At 39.8% G+C, this 14,767-nt stretch overlaps 1 protein-coding gene across 13 annotated transcripts in view; it reads left to right on the forward strand.

The window, feature by feature from the left end:
* The window catches only part of Cacnb2 (calcium voltage-gated channel auxiliary subunit beta 2), a 351,986-nt gene that overhangs the window by 304,953 nt on the left and 32,266 nt on the right, over positions 1-14,767 (forward strand). For all 13 annotated transcript variants that reach the window (XM_036187222.1, XM_036187211.1, XM_036187217.1 and 10 more), the window contains 2 exons: positions 11,521-11,643; positions 13,890-14,026. In XM_036187222.1, the coding sequence (XP_036043115.1) occupies positions 11,521-11,643; positions 13,890-14,026 (260 nt within the window). The remainder of the gene's footprint in view (positions 1-11,520; positions 11,644-13,889; positions 14,027-14,767) is intronic.

Raw genomic sequence — 14,767 nt, forward strand, 5'->3', positions numbered from 1 at the left:
GAAGTCAGGCAGCACACGCCCTTAATCCCTTAGCAGGCAGGAGTTCTGTGTGTTCAAGGCCACATTAGGTAACAGAGCCAAGCATGGTGACACATGCCTTTAATCCCAGTACCAACCATAGAGACCTGGAGGTCTGTATAGACAGACAGACAGACAGTGGCAGAGCTGTGTAGGAAGAGGAAGTGAGGTAGCGGCTAAAAGCCAATGAAAGGGCAGAAAAGCAAGGCATATAAGACTGGGTAGACAGTAAGTCTCGCTCTTTGGAAGCTTCGGGGTTGGTGAGGTTAGCTGGTGGCTTTCTGTATTTCCTTGATCTCTCTAAGGCATTTCCCTGATCTCTCTAAGGCATTAACCCAAATTTCTGGTTTTTATTTAGTAAGACCATGTAGAAATTCATTTACAATAAGACGGACATTCTTTCATAAAAATTGTTAACCAACTACTAGGACTAACTTCTGAGACAGTATGTACATTCAGTGTACCAGGAAAATACCCATGACTCATAGTCAGGTGGTATTTTTAATTTTTTTTCTATATTTTATTCCATGCATATGTGTAGCATGGGGTATGTGAACATGAGTCTGGTGCTTGTGGAGGTGGTAAGAGGTACTGGATCCCCTGGAGCTGGAGTTACCAGCTGCTGCGACCAGAGTACTGGGAATGCAACTCAGGTCCTGTGCAAGAAACAGCGGCAGCTCCTAACTGCTGAGTCATCTCTTCAGCCCCTCAAGCAATATTTTTAATTTAAAAAGTGTATCTCCCAAACTGATCATCTACTCGTTCTACCCATGTAACTTGGCCTTGAATGGCTCCAGGCTGTTTCAGAAAGGTAACTTGCTCTTCAAGGAAAATGAGTTACCTACATTAAGGGAATGAAAATATTATGCCTTTGGCTCTGTTGATGGTCTCCAACAATGACTTTTACATAGCTTCCAGGCAGTAGAAGCAAATGTAGAATATAGCTACCTTTTCCCCCCCAAGACATTTGTTTGTAGGACCCACCTCTTACTTTGATACGCTTATGTACATTTGCCAGTTTTGAGCAATACTTCGTTTCTTTGAAGATTATGAATTTTTAATGTTAGATTATTAAAATTAGAACTATTAGAAGTATGAGGTTGTATTTTTTCTTTTTAAGTTGCCAGCCTGGTCAGCAAATGATTGGTACTCCTAACCATGGAGAGGAAGGCAACCCCTGTGTCTAAGTGTTACCTATGGACATTAATCATTTAGAATGTCTCCCCTGGGAAACTTACACACTTACAAAGAATGGACAAAGTTCATTGTTCTCTTCAATGGAGTTCCAGCAGGTCAGAGCAAACCCATTCTTCTCTGTGTTCCCATTGCCAAGAATGTGCCCTGGATGTAACAGACACTTAACAAGCAAATTCTGGAGTTCAGAGGAAATAACTTAATAACTGTCCTGATTCTGTCAAGTGTTACAAGCTCAATTTCAGAAAATAGAATCCACAAATTCACCTATTCTGTCATTTTCAGGCCCAAAGCTTAGGAGCTGTGGAGAACATAGATACATTTATCCTCTGCTGGTGGGCGTGAAAATTAGCTATTTTTTTTTCTGAAGGAGAGTTTGGTACTTCATGGCAAACTTTTAAAGATGTAAATACCTTTTGATCTAAGAATTTGTCTAAGGAAACAGGAAAATATACTTTTAGATTTCCTTTTTAATAGGATTTTGAGAATTTCATACATGAGGACTGCATCTAAATCACTTGTCTCTGGATCTCCTCCTAACTTTTCCCTCCCCCAATCCATGATCTCTTTTTAAATTACTGTCATAGGTACACACACACACACACACACACACACACACACACACAACAACTGAGGGCTTTCTTGTTTTGGTGTGTGTGTGTGTGTGTGTGTGTGTGTGTGTGTGTGTGTGTGTATTAAAGCACATGTTCTAAGCCATCACCCAAAGGGATCACAGCCTCTTTCATAAGACTTTAGATTTCATTCCTTTCTATTTAGTCTCTGGTTTCTTAAGGCTTTTATGGACATATAAAGTTTATTTCAGTCTCTCTCATAAAGTTTTACTAATTATTAAAAATAACACTTATTTTTATTTGCTATTGGACATAGAACTTTTGCATCACATTTCTTATTTTTCCTAGTTTTTTTTTATTCAGATTTTCATTCCTAATTATGTGTGTGTGTGTGGCACATGTGTGCAGGTGTTCATGTAGGCCAGAAGAGGGGATTAGATCCCTTGAGACTGAAGTTACAGGTAGTTGTGAGCTGGTAGATATGAAAGCTAGGAATAGAACTCAGGTCTTCTGCAAAAACAGCAAGCATCCTTAACTGCTGAACTATCTCTTCAATCCCCTAGTTAAATTTTTCATAACACACATAGTTGAATTCTTTCTAAATATTACCTTCAGAAGTCAAATATTTAGATTGCAATAACCCCTTAAAAAGGAACATTGTTTATGAATTCAGCACCCATCCAACAGCTTAGAGATTATATATACACTTTATGAAAAAAAAAAAAACCAATATGGCTGGCTATATTAGATATGCAATTTTTAACCTTGGTCCCTTTAAATAGATGCTTTCTTTCTGTACGTGTTTTTCAGTGGCTACACATATCTATATATCCACTGAATACATGACATAGGTTATTTGCCCATCTAAACAACTTCTCAGTTCCCTAAAAAGCAGAAGCAAAGAGTTTATGTGTGTGATGTAACACAGAAGTCCAAAGTAAGAGGAGGAAGGAAGGAAAGCCAATGTGATGGCCATCCTTGACTTGACTGCCTCTCAGCGTGACTGATTGCTTAATCCTTCAGATTGTCCCTTGAGGTACTATAGAAACCATGTCTCAAGACAGTCAGATAGATGATGTTACTTAGCACTTTAAATCACGCTTGTTCTGAGGTCTGCCCCTTAGACATCATGTCTGTTCCTCTCTGTACTCAAGCATGATGAAGAGGATCCCATACCACTCACGGGCCTCATATAAAGGGATTGGCCAGAAGATGCTTGGCACAAGAGGCACGTAGTAAGATTTCTGTCTTCCTCTAGAGGCCACTTCTGTGGACCCCATCCCACCTTCTTTGAGCATCTGCCAGCCACAGAGCCTTACCTTAGAAAGGCTCACAACAGCAAAGTCAGGCTATGGGGGGAAACAAAACAAAACTGTTCATTTTTATAGAGTTAACTACCCACAATTCTCTGTGCTAACTTACTCTGCATAAGTGTTTGATTTGGTCATGGAGATGATCTTCTCAGTTCTTTCAATTCAAGAAAACAAACCACTCACAGTGATATAGGAAAAGAGACGCTCCAATACTTGCATACCTCTTGATCTCTAGAGCTTACAACCTCAGCAAAGACTGCAGCTGTTGAGCAGAGGATAAAGTGATGCTGGCTAATTACCACAAACCATAATGTGTCTGCCTCTGCTTGTCAGCACAGACTTTGAATGGGCTTTTCTTGCATTTATTTAGAATGCTTCTTTGGAAATTCCTTGTGGTGTGTAATTTTCTAAATAAGTATAGAATAGACATTTTATAATAGTTTAAATGCCAGGCAGTCATTTAAAGAGACCCTGCTATTGATTCCACTTAAATCCTTCCCTCCCATCCTTTTGAGAGAGAAAAATACTGAGCAGAACCATGGTGGCCAAGGTAAATGTAGGCAGTGCCTCCGGCCTGAGTTTGCTGGGCCACACTCTGGACTGAGGCTCCTCAGGGAGTGTTGTTGCTATTGTCTCAAAAGATAGCCCCACATAATTCCATGTTCTGTGTTTTGTTTGTTCTTGAACTTCACAAAAATATAGAAGCAACATTGGGAGAAAGTAGCTATGAAATAGGATATGCAAGTGGGTGAAGTATAAGCAAAGAATATAAATAAAGCTGTTTATTTGAGATTTGGATGAAGCAAGTACACAAAAGATATAGCCAGCCACTAAGAGTCCTAATAGTTGTGTTTGAATCTATCCACATGGGAAGCCAGGCATCTCCACTGCTTAGCTTGACTTCTGTCTGAGGTCAGCACGAGTTCTCCCACTGGGGTCCCAGGCAACATGCAGAAGCAAGCCTTGTGTCCTGAACTACCCTGTCCAGTAAGTTATGTAATGCTGAATTAAAAACAAAAATGCAAATAAAAAAGAATTCTAAGTACGTGAGTATCAAAATACATAGCAGATTTCTACTAACAGAACATTTATCAATTTTTTTCAATGCATATAGGAATTTTGAACAAAGAAATAATATTTGCCTGAATGGCTTTGATATAAAAAATACTGTAGATAAGGCCAGGCTTAGTGACACAAACTATAATCCTAGCCATCAAGAGGCTAAGAAAGGACAATCATGAGTTCAATTAGTCCACTCATGAAGGCTCAACCCTCATGACCTGATTGCTTCCTAGAGTTCCACCTTCATACCATCACTTTGGGATTAGGACTTAGCCTTTTATTATGGGAGTGTAAGCATAAAGCCTGAAGAAGCTAGTAACTGATGCTCTAGTATGCCTTAGTGGGAGACTATGGGTCCAGGGTGAAGAGTCTGAGAAAGGAAGTGTGCTACATTGCTGTATATTTCTGATGTCACTATTATACTAGCAATAGGATTCTGTATTTCCTAGCACTATCCCTGTTTGGGTATTCATGGATGCTGCCCTATTTTTCCTTTCAAATAAGATTGTAGCTGAAAGTTTTCTTGTGCCCACCTGGCTACCACAGCCTCACTGTCCCGCAGCTGCTCAGACCCAAATGAACACACATAGTCTTATATTAATTATGAACTGTATGGCCTACTGGCTCAGGCTTCTTTCTAGCTAGATCTTACATCCTAAATAAATCCATTTCTATAAATCCATACTTTGCCATGTGGCTCATGGCTTACCAGTATCTTTACATCTTGCTTCTCATGGTGGCAGCTGGCAGCGTCTGTTCTTCCTTTCTCCTTCCTCCTCTCTAGTTAGAATGTCCTGCCTAAACCTATTCTGCCTCACCATTGGCCAAACAGCTTTATTTATCAACCAGTCAGAGCAACATATATTCACAGCATATAAAAAGACATTCCCCCATCATAAGATCTTTAAGGTTATATTTTAGGAATTACTATTTACTTATTGGAGCTTTTACAGGTTTATCACTTAAATTATCAGTTTAGAAGATAAAATAAATATCCCATATATTTTGTTTTATATACAACTCTAACTTCATATTCTGAAAGTTTAATAGTTTTAGCATGATGAAATTTCAAATTTTATTTTAAAACATTTACTCCTTCACTAGGACTTGGGATGTAAATCTGTAATCCCATGTACTCATAAGACTGAGGCAGGACTTGAGGCTAGCCTCAAGTCCAATTTGGTCAACTTTGTAGACCCTGTCTTAAAGTGAAAAAATAAAAAGATGGTTGAGGCTGTGGTCAGCAGTGTCATGCCTATTTAGCATGTTTGAGATCCCAGGTTCATTCCAAAGTAGTGCGCGCGCGTGCGCGCGCGCACACACACACACACACACACACACACACACACACACACACACTTTGCTTAATTCTAATTAAATTAAGTAAACACAGATATACTTGCATTTACAGATATGTAACTAAAATTTAATCCTTATCAGACTATAGCCTGGTGCCTGTAGTGACTTAACCACTCCCCCCAACAGTGTCCCATGTAGAGTGGCTGCTGAATATTTGGTTCCTCTAAAAGAAAGAAATCAACTTGATTTCTCTAGGAGTAACTAAAGTATAACTAATACTATGGGAAATATATGAAACATTTATCAAAATAGGAATTCAAATCACCTGAATGGTTAGTAACTCATTTCTGAGATTCATAGGTAAGTAAAAAGAGTTTTATTTATATGCACATATTTTACATATGCATACTTATGCATATATGTTACATATATGTATGTCACACATACAAGGTATGTAACGTGTATGTGTGACATATACCATGTGTATACATCTCTATATGTTATGTGTGTGAGCATATATATATATATATATATATATAAACATATATTAAATTATTGTGTAACATTGAAGGCAACATGGTGAAGGCAGTTTTAAAACCATTATACCTTGTTAAGGGGCCATACTTTTAACTCAATTCCCTATGATTTTCCTTATAGTCTAGTGTAGCAGAACTAGCTTACAAATAGCTTAGAAATCAATTACCTGGACTTTATAGGAGCTTGCTTCAAAGCCCACCATTATTTTTTACTCCACTCCCCTGACTCCCTCTTAGATGAGCTAAGTATTAGACCATCTGTCTCTCTTCTTCCCCTATGTTGCCTTTTCCCCTGCCTGTACTCCATCTTCCTGTTCCATTGAAGCCTCTAGTGTTTGTATGTGTGTACTCCACCTTCTTGCCTTTGTCTAGTGTGGAATTCATTGTTTCTATCTATGCCCATGCCCCCTACCTAAGCTGGGACATTTGCCAGCAATTCGTTCTTCACTTTCATGTGTCATCATATTTTTATTCTCATCTATTGAAAGGGAAAAAACAAAAATTGTGACATTCCAATTCCATCTTTTTCTTTCTTATCACAGATTTCCCTGGACATTCTGTATACCCACTGTGTCTTCTCCTTTTATTCTCTCTCTTCTGTTTGGTTTTACCCCCTATCATACTGCTGAGCTGGTTATCAACAGCTGGCCTTTGGATTATAAGGTTCATACAGCAATTTCTGGTCCTCATCCTCTTGGCCTACTAGAAGATTCTGACACACCTGCTCTGTCTCTGCAGATGTGAACTCTGGAGGGCAGATAGTCTCAATAATACTGTTTATCAATGCACCCTCATTATTCAAAACAGTCTCTAATACAAAGATAATAGTTGGATGGACTAAAGGTTCACAGATCATTGAGAATTCAGAAAAGCCTTTCTTATCACCCTGATCTATTTTGGCCATCCAGCCTCCCCTTATTTACTCTATGCTGACTTACCTCTATTTAACTTTTGTAACTTCTTTGAAATGCACTATTTGTGGAATCATCTCTGCTAAAATATTATATCAGGTCAGGTCAGCAATTTAAAATTTTTTTAAAGATTTATTTATGCTGGGTGGTGGTGGTGCACGCCTTTAATGCCAGCACTCGGGAGGCAGAGACAGGTGGACCTTTGTGAGTTTGAGGCCAGCCTGGTCTACAGAGTGAGATCCAGGAAAGGTGCAAAGCTACACAGAGAAACCCTGTCTCAAAAAAAAAAAAAAAAAAAAAAAAAATATTTATTTATTGTGTGTGTTTGGTTTGCACCATGTGTGTACCTGGTGTCAACAGAGGTCAGAAGAAGGCATTGGATATAGTTGTAAGCCACCATGTGGGTGCTGGGCACCAAACCCAGTCATCTGCAAGAACACCAAATACTCCTAACCACTGAGCCATGGCTCTCCAGCCCCTTCTCTTGTTGACCATCTCATCTAATGGGAATTAGGTTGTATTTTTTTTTTTTTAATTTGTTAAAAGATAGCAAGTTGGGAGTAGCTCATATTTAAGACAAGCCCATCGTAACCACTAGAAGAGAAACTATAAATTTCATCTTATGCTCTTTGCTCCTTCCTAATGAAAATGTATGCTTTGCTACTTAATATAATATAATGCAGCTTTATAATAATAAACAAGTCCATGCATAAAAGCTACATAGTTGTACTAATCATGATGGAAGTTTTCAGTCTTCAGGGAATTCCCTTTGGCCTTTGAATAGTATTATGCAATTGGCATGCTTTAGTAACATTAAAACAAACATTATGTTGTACTTACTTAAACTATTAGTTTCAATATGAACTCATTAAGTCATCTATTGGGAAGAAAGCTGGAGTTAGTATCATAGATCTATGATGGTCTGTTCATTCTACTTCATGACCAGAGGAGTCCATAACAGAATTATCTTCTGCTTACAATAATTGCTTGCTGACAGTGAAGCCTAGTAGTTGTAGGAGGCTGTGAGGACCTAAGAGCTGCTCTGCTGTAAGCTCATCTCTGATAGGCTTCCACAGAAACTTTTGTAGAGCCAGTAGAACATCCACTAGATATAAAACAAAAGTTCCGTGGCCACAGAGCTATCCAAGACATCCTCTGGGGCCTGTCATACTAGTTTTCTGTGGACATGTCTGTCACTAGCTAACTCTAGACTGTCTGACTAGGGTGAGGGATAGAGGGCTGGAGTCAGCAAAAGCATCTGAAGGTGGACAGCTGGAGCAGTATTAGGAGATATTTCTGGAATCTTTTTGGGTCTCTAGGTCAAGTAGGGCTAGTGTGAGAGTGAAGGATCAGAGGGTGGCGATGACACCAGGTGGCTTGGATCTTTAGCAGCATGTCTAGTAACTGCAGGGCTCACTTTAGAATGAAGTGTATTCATCTCCAGAGGAGGTTCATGATGACAGCCATAAACTGATGAAGACTGTGTCAGGAAACAGAATTGAGGCATACAGATAAACCATGGAGTTCTCAGGGACTCTGTGGAGGACACTGGGCTACGGCATTCAGGGCCGCCACAGCGAAGGTACACAGAAAATCAGTCTTGGAAAAAAAAAAAATTAATCAACTTGCAAAGTGAAGCTATCATGTTCCTGAAATAACTTCCAGGCTACTAAAAGTCCTTATAGTTAATACTTCATCCCAAGGAATTTTCCATAGCTTTCTACTCATTATTTTCTCCAGAATGGAAGTGGCTGTGTCCTTCCTCATGGTCTCTCTAAGTAGCTTTTTAGAAGCTATGAAGCCACAGTATTTTAATAGCTCAATTATCATTGCATGAAATACTGCCTTATATTCTGAGGGAAAAAAAGAGATAAGAAAGAAAGATATATCCAAATAAATGAAAAACATTATTTACCATTGCTACTGACATACTAGACCTCAAGTTGATTCAATCAAAACAATATGAAAGTGTGTGACTTTTCTAATGAATGAAAGTTTTCCCCTGTGAACTGCTCAGTTACTATGAGAATCAAGGCAGATTCATGGCTTTTTTTTTTCTTTTGGGGGGTACTAGTCAACTGTTGCTGGAAGTTTCTCTGGTCCCACCCAGTGCCATGGTCCTGTGTTTCTCTGGTCCCACGTTTATAAAATAATCACTCAGAGGCTTAATATCAATTGCAAATTATATGGCCTACAGGTCAGGCTTCTTGCTAGCTAGCTCTTATAACTTAACTCAACCTATTTCTATTAATCTAAATGTTGCCACATGGCCGTGGCATTACCAGTCTGCTGGCATCTTGTTGTTCCTTGTGTGGTGGTTGGTGTCTCTCCTTACTCTCCTCTCTTCTCTCACTATCTCTTTTGGATTTTCCCACCTGGCTCCATCCTGCCCTGCCATAGGCCAATGCAGCTTTATTTATTCACCAATGGGAGTAACACATATTCACAGCATATGGATATCCCACTGCAGTCAACTTTTTAACACTATATAAAATATAATTTTCAGGTCTTCAAAATTTCATACAAACATGTAAATAGCCGGAAACTGCCATGAAGTTAAATTTACTAAAAGAACTTGGGCTTTTGCAGGGAGGAGGTTGGGTTTGAGTAACCACTCCATTGCTTACAACCTGGAACAATTTTTTTGTGCTGTTTTGTTTCTATAAAGTGGGTCTTGCTCTTTAGCTCAGGTTGACATTGAACATTCTCTCATCCTGCCTAAGCCTTCCAAGTTGTTGAGGTTAGCCATGTGAGCCACCATGCCAGGCTTCTGGGAAAGCTTTTGGAGCCTCATCTGGGAAAGCAACCATTGGTGACTTAGTGATATTCATCAATGTATGCACAGTACTCAGCACACTGCTTGCCAGGTGGCAGACATTCCCACAGTCTTGCTTTTTCTAATTGTACTATAAGCTATGTCTTCTATGCAAGGCGAAGAACCACCTAGAAGAAAAAAATGGGAGGTTTTTTTTAACTTTTGTATCATGTCCTGGTTCTCATCTCCTTAGGTACTGGAAATAAAGTGAAGACAGTAGTAACTAAGACATGGCTTTATATACTTAAAGCACTTTTAGTTCATTACCTGGAGGGTGATGTGCTGCTTGCTCTCTTGTGGAGTAGTGTTTGATTCAGTAATCTGTTTAGGTTTACTTCACGAGGTGATCTATAGTAAGCTTTGAATTCTATGTGCCATAAAGGGGGGCAACAGAGCACAGGCACCTTACTAGTCAACCTTAAACAACGTAGCATGTGCCCACATGGCTCCTTGGCATAGGGCAGTAAGTGAAACTGGACTGGATGACCCACTGCTGCCTCAGGTGTCTTGTACTTCACAGCAGGAAAGCAAGTTAGAAAGGGGTGCAGGGCTAGCACACTGGAGCCAGGAGAGTGGTCTGAGAATGTGGTCCTTAGAACAGTGACAGAGTCCAGTGACAGCGGAATGACCACAGTGATTCCCAGCCAACCTGGAATCCTAATCATAACTTTGAATAAACATGGGTGTAAATATAATTCTACAACAGCCCGCCCTGGAGTTCCCCCTATAGATGTCTTACCAGAGCTGTAGGCTAGCCCTGTGTCTATGCAGTCCATTTTCCCTGCCACCTTGCCTTAAGCCCTGATGAAGCTTCTCTTATAAACCTGGGAGGCCCATGAGCCTGAAACTGGTAGAAGAGTAGCTTGAACTCAGTCTCAGAGCTCATCCTGATTTTTGGTCTAGAAGGCTGACCTAGCTTTGCTGCCCTCAAGGTCTAGATCATCTCTTGGGTCTCATGTATCCCAGATGTTTGTACTAGTCTATAACCATGCTCTCTACTGTCTCACCTTCCTGTGAGCCCTCTATAAGGCCAAGGTGTCTCAGATTCTGTCTGATCTTGCACCCAGGAAACAAGGGACAATAGCCCCTGGTCTTAGAATATGCATGCCACAAAAATCAGCTTTCTTAATTTATCTATCTCCTGAATATGCATGTATTGCCAATGAGAACAGATACTTATCTGTGAACCTTTAGAAGCACCAAACAGTGAAGGATGGCTCAATTAATGTTATCTTTAGTGGCTGAGTGAACTCAAGGAGGAAAAATGGTAGGATAAAAAGGTCAATGCTTTCATAATTCCTTGCAGCCATGAATAATAGTTGTTAAGACTGGAGCATATATACTCTAGTTATTTTTACATTCCAAATGTTATACTACTGGGAACCACATCATTAATTATTAATTGAAGTGAATGGCCAGGGTAGGGAGGCAGTTTCTACATTGTTGTTTTTTTCCATTCAAACCAAATTGGGCATTGTGTGTGTGTGTGTCCTGATTTCCGGTTGTTGCCTGCTGTAGCGTTGTAAACATGTATTTCATTCATTTATCTTCACTTCTATTAATTACTTCAGTGCTTTCAAAGGGAACAATACCTTTTTTGTTTTCTAGCTCAGAAGTGGGTGGGTGTGGCCGAGATGGAGCACATTCATTGAGAATACTAACAAGCTGCTCTGTGATGAGGAACTGATGAGGAGGAGCAGTGATTCCAACAGTTTTTGGGGGTGTCTTTGTACTTGAGGGAGAAAGGGAGGGCCACTGTTACTTCTTTTCTTATTGTTTTTTCCTCCCATCCCTCTTTAGACAAAACCTGTTGCGTTTGCAGTTCGGACCAATGTCAGGTACAGCGCAGCCCAGGAGGATGATGTTCCGGTGCCAGGCATGGCCATCTCATTCGAGGCAAAAGATTTTCTGCATGTTAAGGAAGTAAGGAAAATTTCAGTTTCTTTCAGTGTGATTTTTTTTTCACCTTCGACTCTCACTGATTTCTTACTGCTGTGAAAAGCATCAGACCTAGCTACAACTGTCTAAAATACAGCTTAAAAAGAAAAAAAAACAAAAAAAAAACAAAAAAACAGGTGGTGGTGGCACATGCCTTTAATCCAAGCCAGGTGGATCTTTGTGAGTTCGAGGCCAGCCTGGTCTACCGAGCGAGATCCAGGAAAGGCGCAAAGCTACACAGAGAATCCCTGTCTTGAAAAACCTAAATAAATAAATAAATAAATAAAAGTACAGTTAAATCAGCGGCTCACAGCCTTTTCTGGTATAAATAAACTTTGAATGTAGAAAGCAGTCAGAGGCCCCTGGCAGGAATGCCAGGGCCCCTTTGGGCTTTTTGTCCTAGAAATTGGGAACTATTTTGTTAGATAATCCATTTTTATGTGTGTCCTGCATTGTCTCTCTTAATGATTAACCTTGATTGACTACGTGATGTTTTTCTGTTTTCCCTGATGTCTGAAGTTGGAGTTATCTAAGGAAGAGTCTTTTTTTCTTTTTTGTTTCTTATGAAACAAGATTTCACTCTGTGGCCTGGAACTTTCTATGAGGCCCAGGTTCTGAAGCTAACTATATAGCCCATGCTGGCTTCAAATTTGCTATGATCTCCCTACTTAACATGCCCCCCACCCCCATTCACCTGAGTCTAGCATTATAGTTGTGAGTCACCATGCCTGCCTCCTGGGAGAGGGTTTTGTTGCTTTCCAACGGAGAAGCATAATCTCTGCAGTGGGGAAGGGAATGGTGGGAATTAGAGCAAGTGAGACCAGAAGCTGATGCCAAGAAAATCCCTGTCCCCTAAGCTGACAATGACACAGGCTGGAGATTGGAAAATTCACCTTTAATTAAGTTTTGTTTGGTGTCCACATGTCATATGCTTGCTCTGTGGGACACCATAGTCACAGTAATTTTTCCTAGGTGACAGTCTGTGTAGACATAAGCTTTTTTTTTTTCCTTGACCCAAGGAAATTCAGAGTTGGAAGAATTCATGGGGCACTTATGAAAATTAGCTGACAAGTACACTAATGGGTGTGAGTGAAGAAGCTTATGACTGCCCCATAAGAGAGCTCACAATTTCAAAAAAGTAAATAAAAGTGTTCAGAAATGATAGTGAACTACTTTACAGTAGGAAGCTAGACTAATATGAGAACATTTCTTGATGCCAATACTTTGAGCAGGATCATTTTCTACTGTGGAAAGAAAAACCATGGGCATTCTTTTGAAATGTTCGATAATAGATTTAATTGAGGAAACTAAAATTAGAATGTGAAGATTCGAGATAAGTACTTTACCTGCAAGAGACAAATTGTTAGCATCATCATGAGAAAAACCATCTGTGAACACTGTACTATATGATTGTAAAATTGCACAGAAGTACATTTTGCTGATAGAAAATATTTCAGGTACGTTTCAGTACTTCTCTCTCAATATTAATACTTCCAGCCTAGTTCCAAGGAACGGAACCACCAGCATTCAGAAGCAGCTTTGTCAACTAGGCAATAAAACACTCTACAGCGTGTCTTTCTGTTGACAAAATGCTCTGATTCCTAGTGCCAAAGGTTCACTTCAGTGTATATAACTGAACACTCATCCATCTGTGCTCTTTTTTTTTTTTTAATGGTGCTTAAAGAGCCCATCTTTTGCAAGTCATCCATGTTGTTCCTTAGGCATTTTATCTTTGCTTAATTGTTAAAGAAATGGTGGCTTGTTTCATGGTTTTTGTATTTGTGTCTAATGCACATTTTAACATGATAAACGCAATGCATTGTGTAGCTACAGTTTTATGGAAAAGTCAGTCTTGTAGGAATTGTTTTTCAGATCTTCAATACATTTTTCTTTAAATTTCAAGAAAAAAAAAAAAAGACTTCCTACTTCCTAATTGTCTTTTTTAGGTATGGACAATAGAACCTTGAAAGCTTCTCACAGAATCAGCCTGATCCTAAAAGCAGTCCTGGGAAGGGAGACTAGGAAATGCAAAGCCTTTCTTGGGCTGATCACACCATACATACTTCACTCTCCTGAGCTGAACCCAAGGGCTTCTCGAGTTTTGGTATTCGATGCATGCTTCTAACTGTCGTGTTTCTCTCCAGTGAAAGCAGCTGCTGTAGAAGAAGTCGATTCAGATCTTGAAACTTCTGTGCACTAATTCTTTCTAATACGTTTGATTTTGTGTGTAGAAATTTAATAATGACTGGTGGATAGGACGATTGGTTAAAGAAGGCTGTGAAATCGGATTTATTCCAAGCCCGGTCAAACTAGAAAACATGAGGCTACAGCATGAACAGAGAGCCAAGCAAGGGAAATTCTACTCCAGGTAGGAGGAAAATAGCTGTTTCTATGAAATGCAGATGATGCCCTCCTTTCTGTCCTGTTCCTTGCTAAGAGCTATGATCCTTACTACATATTAAGTAGATGTTGATGCAGTCCATTGACAGCACCATGGCTCCCATTGAAAACACTTCATCCCAGCTTCTGATTTTTATCCCATTTGAGAAAGAATCAAATTCATTATGGTCATTAATAAAAACAGCTAAGGTCACAAAGCATTAAATTTTGCCTTCAGCGTGGAGGGGACTCTGAAGTCCTAATCTTTGCTGAACATACTAAGGCACGTAGCAGCCATGGTGACTAATCCCGGTGTCTGTCTCTAGCTGACCAATGTGGCTGGGAGATTCTTTAGGGATATTGGTCTCAGGTATCACTAGCAAATCGCAGCTTCTGTGGTCTGTTAGTTTCAGTTTTCAGTTCTCCCAGCTGCTGAGCCCATAAAAAGACACTATGTATGAAGCATGTTAAAATTGCCTTTGCAAATAGCAGTTAGCTGAGCTATATAATAGGCTGAGCCTATTACTCCGACTGCACCTTCCTAGAAGGCTTAAGCTTCCCTTCCCTTCACCAAAACACTCATTTGGAGGGCTTCTCATCCATGTGGTGAATTTCATATTGAAGCCGACAGAGCTAAGCTGAAGAGCATGGCATGCTTCTTCTCACATGGATGGGTGGAGGGGGATGGAGAAGACTTTATCTTCATGTGGACAGCTGAGTTTTTGTTCTC

The sequence above is a fragment of the Onychomys torridus genome, chromosome 5 (genome assembly GCF_903995425.1).
Source record: "Onychomys torridus chromosome 5, mOncTor1.1, whole genome shotgun sequence".
Classification (NCBI taxonomy): Eukaryota; Metazoa; Chordata; class Mammalia; order Rodentia; family Cricetidae; genus Onychomys; species Onychomys torridus.